The sequence below is a fragment of the Vanessa cardui genome, chromosome 16 (assembly GCF_905220365.1).
Source record: "Vanessa cardui chromosome 16, ilVanCard2.1, whole genome shotgun sequence".
NCBI classification, from domain to species: Eukaryota; Metazoa; Arthropoda; class Insecta; order Lepidoptera; family Nymphalidae; genus Vanessa; species Vanessa cardui.
The window spans coordinates 7,594,884-7,612,391 of NC_061138.1; the positions used below are offsets into that span (position 1 = coordinate 7,594,884).

Consider the following 17,508-nt stretch of genomic DNA (forward strand, 5'->3'; position numbering starts at 1 on the left):
CGATTTTTCAACTAACACTGTTCTTTAACAGAATAATAAAATTGACGTTCCGGCAAATTTTCTATAACCGAATAGTCAAGATTTCAAACGAATTCTTTACATATATGTGACTGTTATATTTGTTGTTATATATGTGACTGTTAAAACCGGTCCTCAAGACATTAAAATGACATGTATAAAGATAACTACACACCAATCCCTTATCAATAATTGGAAAGTTACATTAATCATTGCGAAAATGTCAGTTTTTGGCCTGATTTATAAGAATGTTGACATTAATATGATAGTATGAAAGAAGTCGTAATATTCTTAGCACATTTAACTAGACATAATATAATACTACCGAATATACCGTGTTGGCTTAGAACCTAGAGTAGTTGTGTGATCTCCGTGGCGGCCGCCCTCGTGATCGCATGCCACGGCCTCGCGTCCCGCTTTCACTGTCTGATGAATAATAATTAACATGAATTCTTTACACACATTAAATGAATTAGCTTTGGCAATGAATTAATTGGGTATTTAGAATATAAAAAATAGTTTTGTGGGAACATTATCAATAATGACAATATTCGGGCATGGTAGTATCTGTTTTACGAATTTTAAATAAAATGCGGTGATTATATTTAGATCTATTGTTTGTGTATGATATTTGTAGAAATTCAGGAGTTACATTATATACGAATAATATGTTTGTTACAAGAACATGAATTTAACATGCTTAAAGTTTTTGGTTAAATGGAAGCATAAATCATATGCCTCACCATCTATTTCATCACCATTTTCTCAAAAAAATCTGCTGTTTTGTTAATAATGAACCTCTGTAACGAGTGTATTTACCGTATGGCTTAAATTATAATAAAGTATGATATTAAAAATTGAAGGTTTCTACGCAAGGCAACGATACGGATATCACTACTAAATATCTTGAATTTGTCGTACAGGTGTGACTCTTAAAATTACAGGCATTCTGCATCGAATTCCTTACACAAGGCTTACTAGTCCTCTTTATTGCTTGAATCTTCAATAATGTATGTAACGCCATCTCTTCCTGTATTTATTTATTTATTTACCTAACGCCTTAAGAGAAAACTTACCCTTAAGACACATTTCTCTCACATCGAAGATTCTTTCTCCTCTGAAGTCCGATATAAAGTGCAAACATATATTTATATAGTAAATATTTAAAAAAGGTAAGTTATATGCTGAAAATTGACTAAATTTAGTCTGATATGGTTTCAAAATATTTTCAAACCACACCAGACTCATCCCATGCTTCGAGGCTTTGTGATTAGTTTTTAGTTAAGGATAATATTGAATGGGATCGATAGTACCGGCGGCGCGCATCCAGCGCTGGTGCGGCGAGTGCGGCGTGTGCGGCGCGACGGGTGCGGGCGCGGGCGCGGGCGCTGCGCGGCGCGGAGCCGCACTCGCCTCCGCCTCGCGACCTTCTTCTGCCACCTGAGACACAATTTAATTATTGTCTATGAAATATTTCCTCACTATATTCAGTAAAACAATCAATTCTGCCACCTGAGACACAATTTAATTATTGTCTATGAAATTTTTCCTAACTATATTCAGTACAACAATCAAATAAAGACTTTTTTTGATTACACACAACTGATAAGATTTTGTATATATGGTACCTTACAGAAATGACAATTAAATACATTTATAAATAATACATTATGCCTGAAAGTCAACAAGTATTAGTTCCATGCTTCTTTATTTAGATTAAAAAAGTGTTATAAATATGCCATATTTACTTTGTTTTTTATGAATCATCTAAGGCAAAAATATCTGAGGAATTTATATTTGACTCCAAAACGGATTTATTGGCTTTACGGCGTCAGAAATTTGTCGTTTATATGTTTATCCTTACTTCTCGGGTTCATTTAATAATTATCTCTGATTCTATCGAAGTGCAGTGTAGTGTGTTTTACTATAACAAACTTAATCGGTGTATCAACATGATTTATTATTTAATTTGAACAATAAAAACATCTAATATCAGAATTACAATATTTTTTTGACATCTCTTCGCTTTCTGTGTTCAGCACTTAACTGAAAGGGTCTAATATTTGAAATGAGTAAGAAAAATTCTTTTAAATCTTAATAAAAACGTTACAAAAGTGCTAAATCTGTTGTATGTAAAAATAATCAGGTACAGTTATGTCTTCATGATTCCGGTTACGGCGGCCACTCCTAATGTCGAATTGTCAATTGCACGATATATAATCATTGAAAAGTTTAAGCTAGGCTCACCTGATGAGGTGACGATGGTTCGCTTCCCTGGGAACTGACGGCGGCAGCTTCTTCCTCTCCGCGGGATTCTTCCCATTCCCGAGTTTCACTGCCTTCACCTCCTGTTTAATAACATACTAGATGAAAACCCATATACACGAATACCCCGGGTAAAATAAATAAGACTTAACAAATATGAATTATCATTTATTAATAATGTGGATAAGTTTCGATTGAATTTGCCGTAATATAAACTAATAATTTCGTGCAGGGGGCACGAAATTATTAGTTTCATTTACTGAACGCACCCGTAAATATCAAACATGGCCGCTGAACTTCATATATTTAATGTATTTAGTATCGAAATATTTTGAGTATAGGAAATATAGCTGATATATTTTGTCGACTAAAAATAATAATATTTTATCAGGAATGGTTTGCCATTCCGGTCAGCTATGTAAACATGTCCTTTATATTGAGGATAAATTTTACCAAACAAACATAGACAATGACAATGAATAAAATTATTATACATGAAAACGACGACTCGGATACAGAGTGTAACGGACGGATTAAAAATATAATTCTCCATTTCGCTCAGGTGGAACTAAATAGGTAGAAATATATAGTATATGTAGGACAACTACTTCCTAATCATGTAATTCTGCTACTATCACGAAATATTCCCTCATCTGTAACTATTTCTTAATATTATGCAAAGGAGTAATAGAAACTAGCTATAGCAACACATAGCACAAGTTACCCAACGTATTGGCAAAGTAATTACGAACATAACCTACATTTAGTTAGAAGACTAGAAGTAGAATCGGTATTTGGGCAGGAATGAGCAGGAGTTATTTAGTTACAACTGATATAATTTTCAAGAGATGATAAAAAAATGGCGAACATAGTTGCTACTCATGGTTTCTCTAGATGACTTCACTGCAATAGCAGTTATCACAAGATTTAAGATGCACCTTGTTGATCATTACTCAATTAGTCACTGGAGCACTGAAATACATCAATAGCTCGGCAGTACAGGCGCGTAAATAAGTGGGTCCGGTACGTACGCGCGTGTGCGTGCGGCGGCGGCAGCGCGGCGGCCAGGTCGGCGTGCGTGTCGTGGTGCGACGCGGCGCCGCCCGCCTCCGCGAACGTGAAGCGCGCGCCCGCCGCGCCCGCGCCCTCTGCGCCCGCGCCGCCCACCGGCGACACTACCGCCTCGCCGAACCTGTGCCAACCAACGAGTATCTTCACATGTACTAATATATTATAAATCATACACTGAAATACTCAATTTGAAATTTAAAATGGAGCGAATGGTTTCCTTTCATTAGAATCATCTTTTATCAGTCATGAAGGGTTAATTAAATCACAGTACAGTACGACACAACTTAAATGTCGCATCGGCAAAATTCGTAAAACCGATCACATCCGAATTGAGTGCGCTATCCCAAATTATCAATATTTATTTCTCATGCGAATATGATCTTTGCACAAACGTAATAACTTGTAATATCATATGACGTAGTATATTCGTCAATTTGACGCGTGGATTTACATGCACTTGCTTTCTCTGACGCGTGAATCTATAGCGACGAATAGCGTCGAATGGCGCGATAGGGAGCTATTTCGATTGGTTGTGTAAATCGGCAGTAATCGGTTACATCTAATTTGTGTCCCACTATAAATGAATATTCATACCCGTCATTTCGTCTAGGGACGTATAGCGTTGGAGTGGAAGGAACAATGCTGTCATCGCCATCGTCGGCACCGTTTCCACCTAACGATAAAGCTCCGCTTGCTGTAAGTCAAAATTATATTTCAGAAGAATACTAAGAGGAATTACTGACTTAATCACGAGGGATAGCTTCGGTCTTATCCAAGTAAAAAATTCCATTCCGTGTCGCAATCGAATTAATTGCGTTGAAACTTTGGATAGTGAATATGAATTATTTACTAATGAAAAGCGTATTTAATTAGATCGATGAAATAAACCACTTAAGTCTATATGGCATATTGTTTTACTCAATTAATTGAAATCTTAATTGTTCTTGCACTAAGATGATATTATGAGCTGAGATGGCCCAGTGGTTAGAACGCGTGCATCTTAACCGATGATTGCGGGTTCAAACCCAGGCAAGCACCACTATATATATATGTGCTTAATTTGTGTTTATAATTCATCTCGTGCTCGGCGGTGAAGGAAAACATCGTGAGGAAACCTGCATGTGTCTAATTTCATTGAAATTCTACCACGTGTGCATTCCATCAACCCGCATTGGAACAGCGTGGTGGAATATGTTCCAATTCCTCTTAATGGCAGAGGAGGTCTTATCCCAGTAGTGGGAAATTTACAGGCTTTACTTTGTTACTTTACTTTTACTTTACTTTGAACTAAGAACATGAAACTCACGCTCGGTGCCGCTGCTGATGGCCTCCATCTGCTGGTGCGCGGGCGCGGGCTCGCTATCGGGCTCGGCGGCGGCGCCCGAGCCGCTGTCGCCCAGCTCGCCCTCCTCGCCCTCGTCGGCCACGCCGCCCGCCTCGGGACTTTGCGCCGGCGACTCCTGTGTTGCATGAAGGTAGAAATATATAGTAAGACACAAATTAGATGTAGCATCGGAAAATGCAATGGAATGAAAATAAAACCGATTACTACCGATTTACACGACCAATAGAAATAGCTCCTTATCGCGCCATTCGACGCTATTCGTCGCTATAGATTCTCGCGTCAGAGAAAGCAAGTGCATGTAAATTGACGTGTAAAATTGACGAATATATTAGGTCATATGATATTACGAGTCATTACGTCTGTGCAAAGATCATATTCGCATGAGAAATAAATATTGATAATTTACGATAGTGTACTCAATCCGGATGTGATCGGTTTTACGAATTTTGCCGATGCGACATCTAAGTTGTGTCGTACTATACATATGCACAGGTTTACTACTATTGTACCGTTCGACGCTTTGTATTGCGCACGATGCGTTACACTGACATAAACTTAGCGGAATAATGCACTTGGTTTATGAAAAATACCTGGCGAACGATATTTTCTCCATCGTCTCCTTCAACTTCTTCCTCCTCTTCACCACCTTCTACATCCTGTTCTTCCTCCATATCTTCTTCGTCTTCCTCACCCTCCTAAAAATATTCCCTTTACATTTTGATTTCATATTTACATATATCTTTTATTAAATTCATATGTATGACATTATATTGTACCCTTTATTTTTAGAGAGAGCCAATGCTATAACTAATTTGTATTCAGATATTTAAACCGGAATACAAATATATAATATAAGTCTTACTACAACCTAGCCAAATAAGCTAAATGATTTAGATGAAGAATTAGTCAAAATATAGTTAAAAGCCCTAATTAATCTGTCTTGTCATTTGGATATGCTATTTGATTTACCCTATACATAGTGCCGGTGCATCGCTCGTCGTCCTCCTCAGAATCAACTACAATTACACCTTCATCGTCTTGATCACAGCGCGACGAAGTTGGCACCTGATATTCCACCTCTACCGAACGCTCGAAGCCCTGTCGAAGTTTTATTTAAATAAATAGTTGTTAATAACTGAAGCAGTTATTATATATTAACTAGCAAACCCGTCCCGACTTCGTAAGAAATTATATTTGTATCCTGTAACTTTTTTGATAAATGAGATGTAAACATTCAACTGATTTAAAACATAGCAGAAATAATATGCAACATATTAAGCTAGCCTATGTCCGTCCTGTAACTTAACTTTAATGGCATTCGCATTCAATGAATTCACATGAAAGTTGCATATCAATAAAATTAGTAGATTTTAAATTAACCTGAAAAGCTATTCTTTATCAATACATGTAAAACTTATCACATGAAATGGCATGTATTTATTGTTGTACAGATTGATCATATACATATTGATGTAAAACAATAAATACTCGAAAACTGGAGTGACCTCATAATGTAGTTATATGATTTATATTTATGAGATTTACAACCGATACAAATTTATCAAGGGGTTTTTATGTCAATTTTGAGTCATGTTCTGTCCATTGCCCATTATTCGCAAATTGCGTCTAGCTAAACGGAGCAAAGGGACAAATGTTCAACTCACAACACACCTCTGTTACCATTTAACTTCAACAAGAAATAGTATTTTTTTGAATACTTATAATACTTTATTTGTAATTAATTTGCCTGGTAAACGATAATAAGCACGACTAAATTTTTGTATGTATGTATATTGTGTGATTTTATGAGACAAAGGTAACTTTTATACATTGTGAGATTTTTGTATGTAACATGTTTGGAACACAACTTCTAATTTTGGAAGTTCAATCAAAATCAAATATATTTTTATTTCACTAAAACAATTTTAAGCTAAGTGAAGAGAGAGAAGCTTTTTTTTCAATAAATGTAAAATAAACACTGACCGCAGGAAAGGACTAAAAGAAATTTCTGTGAAGTTTTGATCCTGAATAAGAAAGATTAGCAACAGGTAATTGGGTACCTATCAACTCTCTATGGACACCTATGAATTAAGAGTACTGAGAATTTCAGTAACAGTAAACACTGTTTATTAACTCTGGAGGAATCTGTGTATCTGAGTATGGAACCTTGGATCTGATATATATATATTTCACACCTGTACCCTGGTTCGCTTCGCAGTCACGGGGCGCTGTTGCAGACGGCGTTTGGGGGGGCGCGCGTCGGGCGGCGCGTGCGACGTGCTGACTCCCGGCAGCGCGTGCGACGTGCTCACGCCGGGCGCCGCGTGCGAAGTGCTCACGCCGGGCGTCGTGTGCGTGGTGGTCACGCCTGGCGTCGTTTGGGACGTGCTCACGCCCGGCGCTGCGTGCGACGTACTGACTAAGGGCGCAGCGTGCGACGTGCTCACACCCGAAGTTTGACCGCTTGCCGTCGATGCGGAGGTCGGGCTAGCACTCACTGCTCCTTTTTTAAAAATACGACAAAAATCGTTTAGCGTTATTATGAAACAGATTACTTTATTTTCTAAGTATGAAATTCAGGCGATAAATTATACTATTTATTTTAATACGAACGATCGACAACTTAGAAACCTCTTCAGACTAATGAAGAAATAAATACGCACCAGTGAGTTGCTGTGTAAGTGCTGGTTGTGGCGCAGCACTGGTGACACCGGGAGCTGCAGAGCTGGCGGATGGAGTTACTACGGAGGCTGAGCTGGCACCAGTCGGTTGCTCTATACGGGGCATCACTAGAGCCACCGCCTATTTATCATTTTTTGGATATTAGTCAAATTAAATTAAATTAAAAACATATTAATTACAAAACAACATTTTAAATTTATACATTTCAATAATAATAATAATAATAATAATCTTTGTTTGCTATTTAAAATATGTTGATGTGTATCATTTGTAATAATAATAATTATTTTTAAGAACCTGTTGTGGTGCTTGGGAATGTGAAGAAGACTGTGCTGTATTATCACTAGACCCCGAACTGCCCATTCCGACTTCACTTGTATCCATATCCTGTCAAAGATATAAAATTATATTTCATTTTTTACGAGTTGCATTTTTATACGTTAATTGGGGAATATAACTTTTTGGACCATATTTTACAGCAAAACAAATACAAAAAGACATCTTAGATAACATTTGATGGTCTTAAAGGACTGTGTGCCAAAATACGGTAACCTCATACTCGAAAAAACTATGGTACATAAAAACAATTATGAAGTATATTTAAACATAAAAATAGCATTTTTTGTTACATATGTTATTATTAAAAAAAATATCTATATTAAACAAAAACTATATTTAACACTTATAACTTACAAAATAAGGCCCTAAACGGTCTATAAATTCATTCTTAATAAATAAAATGTACCTGGGTAGACTCTGGCGGCGCGGCAGATGCAGTAGAAGCGGTAGACGCTATCGCAGATCTTGGAAGGGGTCGAGACGACGAAGCAGGCATATACTCAGTGCTATGTGCATCGTGTGGTGCTGTAGGGCCTACTTGTGCCATAGGTCGGATTGAAGCTAACGGAGTCTCTCCGCCACGACGACTTGCCGAAACACTTTGCTGCGCTACACCTTAGAGTATCATTAGTTTTAATTAGATACTTTAGTTTTTTTAATACAACAACAACAAACAACAACAGCCTGTAAATTCCCACTGCTGGGCTAAAGGCCTCCTCTCCCTTTGAGGAGAAGGTTTGGAACATATTCCACCACGCTGTTCCAATGCGGGTTGGTGGAATACACATGTGGCAGAATTTCTATGAAATTTGTCACATGCAGGTTTCGTCACGATGTTTTCCTTCACCGCTTAGCACGAGACGAATTATAAAGACAAATTAAGCACATGAAACAGCGGTGCTTGCCTGGGTTTGAACCCGCAATCATCGGTTAAGATGCACGCGTTCCAACCACTGGGCCCTCTCGACTCGTGAATATTTATTTATTATTTAGATATTAAAAGTATAATACAAACTTACCGGCCATTGGTTTAATATTTGCCGTTGGGGGATCTGTAGTAGTTTTCTCAGTAGTGGCTTGTTGCTTGGATGCTGATGCTTGATTGGCTAATTGTCTTTGAAGTATGTTAACTTTCTGCATAAGAGATTCAACTTCTCTATTTCTTTCTGCTTGGGCTTCTCCACGTTCCTTCTCTAAACGTGTTAGACGTCCCTCATATTGTGATTTTATAAGTTCTAATCTAGCATCTTGCTCGTCGCGAGTACTCTGTTCAATAGTCCCAATTTTGTTACGTGATTCATCTAATTCACGGCTAAGCGTATTCTTTAATTCCGTTAATTGAACTATTTTACTCTTAGCTTGCTTTAAAACTTGCTTTGCCTTTTCTTCTTTATCCATATTAGCAGTTTTAAGAGTTTCAAGTTCTTGTTTTAGTTTTTCATTATTTGCTTTTTCTGATGCTAATTGAGCTTGAAGTTCGTTGAGTTGATCTTCAATTTTTTTATTTCCTTCAACTAATAATGCACTAGCTGCAGCAGCTTCACCTTCATTCTTTTTCTTCTCTTCTTCAACTGTTTTTACTAGTTCCTCATATTGAGCCTTATACTTTTTAGCTATCTTTCGGATCTGCATCTCTTTGTTCTTTATATCATTAAGAGAAACTTCCTTACTAGAAAGATCTTCGGTTAATTTAGTATTTATATCAGTAGCAGAACTGTATTCCGATTTAACTTTTGTTAATTCTTCTGTCAACCGTGACATATCATCTTTAAGTACTTGTAGTTCCTCTTGTAACTTTTTGTTTTCTTCCATCAAGGTATTCTGTTGTCGAGAAAGAAGACTATATTGTTCTTCCAGCTTAGATTTTTCTATTTTAAGAGTACCCAGTTCTTCGTTAACTTTTCTAAGATTTTCTTTTTCATTTGTTAACATTTTGGCAAGAGTTTCCCTCTCATTTTGTAGTCGTTTCCAATCTTCAGGGCTAGTTTTATTAGCTCGTTCAACTAATGCATTGACTCTTGTTCTCCATCTTGCACAATCAGCCTTTAATGAGGTATTTTCAGATTGTAATGTCTCATTTTTCGATGTTAAGTCTGACATTACGTCTTGTAATGGAGATAATTGATCTTCCAAAGATTTAATATTGGTTGTTAATTCTTCAACACGTTGAGTTAAAGTGTCACGTTCTTCACGCAAAATCTTATTACTGTCTAGCAACGCATTTAATGTCTCAATTTTTCTTAAAATATCAGATTGTTTATTAACTGTTACCATACTCACTTCAGACTTTTCTCTTTCGGAAGCTAAAGTTAATTTGCATTCATCCAATTGTTTTTCAGTAATTTCCAACTGGGACCTCAATCTCATAGTTTCAGCTTGTAGAATGTCAAATTTGGCTATAGTGATATCTTTTTCCTTCCGTAGGAATTTAACTATTTGGAACAATTGTTCGGAAGACTTACCGTCTTCCTCGTTGACAGATACATTCATATTTGAATCATTAGCAGATTCATTCATGCTTTCAGAACGAGATCTAGAAGCATGAGACACGGATAATTGTGTGCCTAGAGCCTGAATTTGGTCATGTAATAAAGAGTTTTGACTATTTAAATCTTTAAAACGCTGAACCAGCTGCTCGTTTTCGGTGGTAAGAATTTTTTCTCTTTCTATCCATGATAATCGTTCTGTTTCCATTTTTTCAATAGTACTATTTTTCATTGCTACAATTTCGTTTAATTGATTTTGTGCTTTGGATAACTCATCCTTTACTTGTGATAATGTTTGAATATCCGTAGAATGTAAAATCATTTCGTGGGTATACTTTTCCTCTGCTTTCTGAACAGCTGCAGATAAATTAGTAATTTCAGATCGTGCAACGTCAAGTTCAGTTTTGCAAGTGTCAAAACTATTTAATGCATTCTTTAATTCTTCTTGAGCAGCTATTAATTCATTTTTCAGTGAAGTATTTGCATTGGTATATTCTCCATTCGCATGCAATAATAGCTCTGCTTCTAATTCTGAACACTTATCTTCAAGTTGTTGAATTTTTTTACTATTTTCAGTTAGTTTCAATTCTGTTTCAGCTTTGTATTTTTCATATTCCTCATTAAGAATTCTTAATTCCTTCTCAGCACTTTCAGAAATGTCACAATATTGCTTGATATGTTCTTTAGCAGAATTCAATTGTTCAATAAGTGATTTTATTTCTATATCTTTGTTGACCAATTTGTGCTCTAATTCTTTCACTTTTTTAACAACATCAAGCGATCCATCCGTGTTAGGGTCTAGAGCTACTTTGAGTCTCTTTGTCAATTCTTCGTTGCTCTTACTTTTTTCAGCACAATCTTCCCTCAATTGTTGAATTTCGTTCCTCATGGCATCTGCAGCGTCTTTTTCTTCTTGCATGCGTGCTTTAGCAGTTTCAGTTTGTAGTTCTAGATGAGATGCTAGCTCTCTAAATCTATCCTGTTCTTCTTGTAACCTTCTTCTTAGTGCTGCACATTCGCGAGTGGCTTCATCTAATCTTGTTTCTATTCTAGCACGATTTTCTGCTTCAACGCGTTCTAAGCTTGCTTTTATCAATTCTAAATTTTTTAAAAGTAAGGATTGTCCCTGTCTCTCTCGGTTAAATATCTCTTTTTCTGTTTGTAATCTCAACTCAGCGTCTTTTAATAATTTATTTTCTAGCTTTAAGTTCTCAAGCTGAATTTCTGCATTTGCTAGTTTTCCTTGTGAGTTTAATACTTCATCTCTCAAATGTTGCAAAGAAACTTCATGTTTGGCAATTGTAGCATTGTAGGCTTTATTTTTCTCCTCTAGTGAGGAAATTTGTTTTTTGTAAGTTGTTACATTTGTTTGTAATATTTTTAATCTCTCATTATTATATTCTGATGTTGAAGCGCATTTACTATTGGCAGCCGTCAATTTAGCAATTTCTTGTCTCATATTGTCAATTTGTTCAAATAACATTTTCTCAGTAGTAAGTTTCTCTTCTTTATAAGTCTTGTGTTCTTCTTTTAATAATTCCAGTTGCTTTTCAGTCTCCCTATACTTCGCCTCATAAGATGAAATATCGGCATTCGCCGGTTTTTGGGAGTTGTCTGGTGTTGTATCCATGGGGTATGTTTCACCCTTTTCTATATCAGAAGTGTCATAGAGAGAGGATGTCTCGAGGCGTTTACCTTTCATATGGTCGTGATATAGTTTTTTAAACATATCACGTTGTCGGATCAGCCCATTAACCATTTTTGTTTGCCTTTCCTGTGCTTCCGTTAATTCTGTAACCCTCTGCTTTAAAGTTTCAATTTTATTTTCCATTTCACCACTCTCAAATTCTTCTTTGTGCCTTTCAAGCTCTTCTTGTTTATCTGTTAATTCACGAATCATTCTTAACAGCTTCTGATTATTACTCTGCAGCTCTTGAATATCACTAAATGTGACTAATGTTTTAGATATAACTCGGGAACAATTCAAATCAGACGAATTTCCAGGATTTGACGTATTGTGTGATAAATCATGATCTCCATTAAGAAGTTCTCCTCGATTGTGCTCTATCTCCTTCAGTAAGAAACAGACTTGCCGACCTAAGTCAGCCAATTCACCTTTTAGTCTATTGTTTTCTCTAGTGAAATGGTTAGCTATTTTCGAACTTTCCTCATAATCTTCTCTCAATCTATTATTTTCAAACACCAAATTTTCCATTTGTTGTGATAAAGCAGTATTAGCTTCAACTGCTACTTCATAGTCTGCTTTTTGTTTATGTAACATAGGAACTTTATCTTCTAATTCTTGTACTATTTTATTGATAGTTGCATCAAGACGCCGATTCTGCTCTTTTTCTTCATTTAAGTCTTCAGTCACTTTTACTAACTGTGAATAAACTTGAGTTAAAGACATACCTGACTTCAGCAGTTTACTTGCAATAGCTGCAGATGGTGCTATATCACTTAGAGCGGTTTCTAATTTTTGTGCTGATGCAGCCTTAAGTAGATCATTAGCATTTTCTAATTCATGCTTTAATGAAGCAATTATTTCATTTTTCTTTTCTAAAATTTCTTCATGATCCATTTCACTCTGTTTATATTTTGTTTCTAGCTCTCCATATTTTTCTGTGGCTTCATTTAATAACTTTTGCAATTCAGCAATACCTTCGGTTAATTCAGTAGTTTTTGCCTCTGCATCATCATTCATAGTTTTAAACAAATCAGCCAGTTTGGTTTTTGCATCTAATTCTTTTTTATAATTTTCAGACATTTTATTTTCTATCTCTCGTTGTTCCATTAAACGTTGTGTCAGATTCTCAGCACGATTATTTAAATTCTTTCGAATTTCGTTCAATTGTTCTATAGTTTCATTTGCTACATTTAATTCTTCGAGTTTTTCAGTAAGCTGTGTCTCTAAGCTTACCAATCTGCTGGTGTTATTTAATCTCATTGTTTGCAATTCAGAAGTAAGTCTATTAACCTCCTCACTTAATGCAGTTATTTGAGAATTAAGCAGCACCCGCTCTTGTTCTAGCCGTTTTTCTCGATATTGTAAGGTTAATTCTTTGTTTTGTATCTCATCATTCAAAGCTAATGCTTCACATTTAGAATCGATAGCAGCGCGAAGTTGTTGTGATAATGATGTTTCTGTTGCAGTGAGCCTTTCAATCTCGGCATCACGTCGTTGTAATATTCTTGTCAAGTCATTTCGTTCATCAACAGCTGAATCTCTAGAACGTTTAAAGCTTATAACTTCATTTTCTAAACGAGATATTTTATCTTGAGCTTGTTTCAATTCATTATTAAGAGATCCAACTTGTTTCTCAAGCTGTTCAATTGTTTCTTCAGCCGCCAAAAGTTTTTTAGCAGCTTCTTCATACTGAGTTTTGTATTCGCGAATAGTGGTACCGGCGACTGCTATTTTTTCATCTGCAAACAAATATATAATTTATGTTTCTTTATAAACTTTATTTTGCATTACATTGCATTTGCATTACATTATATTTGTTAAAATAAACTCAAAGTGAAAGTTACTCCACTCAACTTAATCTCAAAAAAGCTTGCTTATTATTATTGAATAATTTTACTGCACAGCAGGTGTACTTTAAAATAAGTGAAAGCTTGAAATAAATGAGATTGATAACATTAAGAATTTATTTGAAATCATAGCCATATTATGAAGAGGTGACATATGTTTGTGTATTTTTTAGCTATATTCAATTTTCCTAAAGTATAAGTATTAAACATTATTTAAACAAATGCTAATGCTTTAGCAGTGGTTAACAAATGTTTTTATCTCACTGTTTAGAAAATACTTATTTTATACATATAGAGTTGGGACAAAAATCCAAGACTGTTCAATGAATAGAATACAACAACAGCCTGTAAATTCCCACTGCTGGGCTAAAGGCCTCCTCTCCCTTTGAGGAGATGGTTTGGAACATATTCCACCACGCTGTTCCAATGCGGGTTGCTGGAATACACATGTGGCAGAATTTCTATGTAATTTGTCACATGCAGTTTTCCTCACGATGTTTTCCTTTACCGCAGAGCACGAGATGAATTACAAAGACAAATTAAGCACATGAAACAGCGGTGCTTGCCTGGGTTTGAACCCGCAATCATCGGTTAAGATGCACGCGTTCTAACCACTGGGCCATCTCGACTCTTAATAATATAATACAAATAGAATACAAATTAATGTAACCAACTGAAAGAATATGTTAGGTTTAAAATTCTCAATTTTCAATTAATATTAAACATGTTCTTATTATTTTATTAATGACTAAGTCAGTCAACATATATGTCAAAGAACACTCAGATTTATTTTCTAATTCTATTAAAATTTGGATTAACTAATTTTACTTCAGTCTCAAAGAGTTATCAATCATCATCAGCTAATGATGGATTAGAAAACTAAACAATGTTCAGTATTTATTTTATTTAGTTCAATAAATCTATCATTCAGACACATTGTAGACTATTTATTTGAGTTATTGTATCATTGTTGAGCATCAAAGTAATGTTAACTGTAGGCAATATACAGCTAGAATTCTGTATGAAGATTAAACTCATTAAACTCGGTTACTTTGTATATATTTATCATTTCAGCTTGAGTATTAGAAAGTGGGGGTAATAAATGTTTTCTCAACACCAAAACTTTTAGCCTAATGGTAATAGTATCAGTATTATTCTATATTGGAGGGAAAGAAGGATGTTTATGAAAAAACAAATTAAATAAAAGAAGCAATGAAATTCTATGGACATCTAACATATACTGATAAAATTTTAAGATAAAAAGTTGCATAAATGGAATAATTTTTTTAATAAATAATTATATTTAGTTATCTATTAAAAAAAAATTTTGGTAATTTCTTACATTATGTGGTATGGAGTCAAGTTTTCACAAGGTTCAATAGATACATTATACTTGTCATACTACATTTTATGCAACATAATATAATATTATTAAAATAGAATTTGAACATTACAAAAATAATTGAAATTTAATGTTATAAGCTAACTTTAACATTTTTGTTATTAAAGATTCTTTTTTTAATAATTGTATAGGTTAGGATTTGGTGGAAATACTTTAATTGGAGCTGAGATGGCCCAGTGGTTAGAACGCATGCATCTTAACCGATGATTGCGGGTTCAAGCCCAGGCAAGCACCACTATATATATGTGCTTAATTGTGTATATATCATCTCATTCTCGACGATGAAGGAAAACATTGTAAGGAAACCTACATATGTCCAATTTCATTGAATTTCTGCCACATGTGCATGCCACCAACTCGCATTGGAACAGCATGGTGGAATATGTTCCAAGCCCTCTCCTTAGAGAAAGAGGAGGAGGATGGCCCAGCAGTGGGAAATTTACAGGCTGTTACTGTTACTGTACTGTTATACATTAATTGAGTTTGAATGAATTATTTGAAATGCTAAGCCAAGAAGCAACCAAGAGCACATTTTACATGTTTATAGAAGTTAAGAAAGATATTTTTATGTATTACGTCGAAAGCATGAATTTCAAATAACAACCCCATATAATAATCATTTAATAAAATTATTTATTTACTAAATTGCATTATAAAAAACTGTAAAGAATATGCCTAGAATAGGTAGTATTATTGTCTCAAAATAAAATTTAATAAATTAATTGTAAAAATGAAAATTTGTGTTTAGTATATAATATTTTTACTTATATAAATATATTAATGGATAGTTAAAATTTAAGAAACAAAAATTTAATTGAGTAGTCCCTTACGAGTCTTTTTTATATTGTCATTTTTACAAAACTAATGTCATATTGACATTAATTATTTGAAGCTACCATGTTTCAGAAGATTAATAACAAGAATCTCAATACCTAGTTAGTCTTTTTAATCAATGTAAAATATACATCTTATAATCATACACTGTTACATATGAATCCATAAATCAAAAGACACTTTCTCCATAGTTCTGTATTATGTATATAAAACAACAAAATCAAATACAAAAATCAAAATTATGTCAATGGTAATTGTATGTCTTCTTTTCGTTATTTTTACGATAATCCAACTGTTGATTGTAATACAAATTCTGATATATGACAGTACTTGCAACATATCTGTGTAGTAGGAGTTAAGCGTAAGGTAGTTTAAAAAATAAATATATACTCAAGCACAGTAATCCATTTATCTAAAATAAAGTATTTCATATATAAATCTGGATGTTTAAAAATAATTTATTATATTCCAACGAGCATACATGGAGATAGCAATATTTATGATCTTTATTCCTACTATAAAAAGAAAAACAAATTCGCATAATTCCCGAATAGGATATTTTCGTATTTAAATTATAAATTTACAGCGTAGTATATCATAGAAAGGTATTTTATAATGCATCAATAGACCGGCACTTACCTATTTGTGATTTACTTGTTTCACATAAAGCTTTGGAGGTCAAATATTCTTCAAATTTTTGGTCAATATATGCATTAATTTTATCTGCAATAGTGTTTGGTATATCTGCGATTTCATTTTCAGATAAAACATTGTTTAAGTGATTTGTTCCACCGGCTTCCACACTCACGGCTTCCATTTTTCTTGCAGAACATGAGTACAAAGCAGAGACTCAGAAAATTGTATCCATTAGTGTTGCCAACTGCCAAGTTGCCAACGTTTTAATAAAGATAATTAATTTTCTACACTAAAAAACTGATTACTAAAATTTCTTAAAAATTAATGAATTAACATACAATGCAAATTTTAATGAAATGAAGATTCATTTATAGCTTTTAAAGTTATAACAGTGTACAATATACAACTAAAGCAATAATAAATAAATAAATGAGATTAAACTCAAAAAATTAACAAAAAATTATTTAATAAGAAATACTTATGGGTATTTTATTATGGTTATGAACAAGTTATGGAATAGGGATAAAATTTTACAAGCAATGGAATTTTACAAATGAAACCGAATGAAAAAGAAATGTAGTCTTGAGCGATAAAAAGTGTTACATGAATTATACAGTTATCAATTTTTAGGTATCTTATCTGGCTATATTAAATATTTAAATCAGACTATTGATGACTAACATAAATGGAGTAGTAAAATTAAACGCATACAAACACCTGGACAACAAAATATTATATTTATATAGCTTCATATTTGGCATGGGATGACTTAATTTCATAAATGTTCTGATAAAATGTGCTTAAAGTACAAATAGCTTAAGCTGGCATATTATAAGTATAAGTGTAAAAATATAAAGCTTTTTCAATAATTATATATATTTTTAATTTAGTTTATG

General features: G+C 34.3%; 1 protein-coding gene across 3 annotated transcripts; it reads right to left on the bottom strand.

Moving 5' to 3' along the window:
- Positions 1-133: 133 nt before the first annotated feature.
- LOC124536081 (nucleoprotein TPR) lies at positions 134-16,861 on the bottom strand. 3 transcript variants are annotated; one of them, XM_047112516.1, is made up of 14 exons: positions 16,616-16,861; positions 8,740-13,632; positions 8,127-8,335; positions 7,679-7,768; positions 7,363-7,501; positions 6,901-7,202; positions 5,669-5,797; positions 5,290-5,394; positions 4,661-4,814; positions 3,949-4,048; positions 3,315-3,475; positions 2,266-2,366; positions 1,332-1,458; positions 134-444 (listed from the first exon to the last, which is right to left on the bottom strand). In XM_047112516.1, the coding sequence occupies exons 1-14, from the start codon at positions 16,791-16,793 to the stop codon at positions 362-364; spliced, it is 6,771 nt and encodes a 2,256-aa protein (XP_046968472.1). In that variant the 5' UTR covers positions 16,794-16,861; the 3' UTR covers positions 134-361. The 3 variants fall into 3 exon arrangements, 2 of the variants coding, with proteins under 2 accessions (XP_046968472.1, XP_046968471.1); XM_047112515.1 differs by having other exon boundaries at positions 6,895-7,202; XR_006966863.1 differs by having other exon boundaries at positions 310-444; positions 1,095-1,458; positions 6,895-7,202.
- Between the last annotated feature and the right edge of the window lie 647 nt (positions 16,862-17,508).

Coding starts and splice junctions, on each gene's coding strand:
- LOC124536081 (XM_047112515.1), bottom strand. CDS start 16,793: ATGGAAGCCGTGAGTGTGGAAGCCGGTGGAACAAATCACTTAAACAAT. Junction 13,633..16,615: donor AACAAGTAAATCACAAATAG/GTAAGTGCCGGT, acceptor ATTTGTTTGCAG/ATGAAAAAATAGCAGTCGCC. Junction 5,798..6,894: donor CGAAGCGAACCAGGGTACAG/GTGTGAAATATA, acceptor AAACTTCGACAG/GGCTTCGAGCGTTCGGTAGA.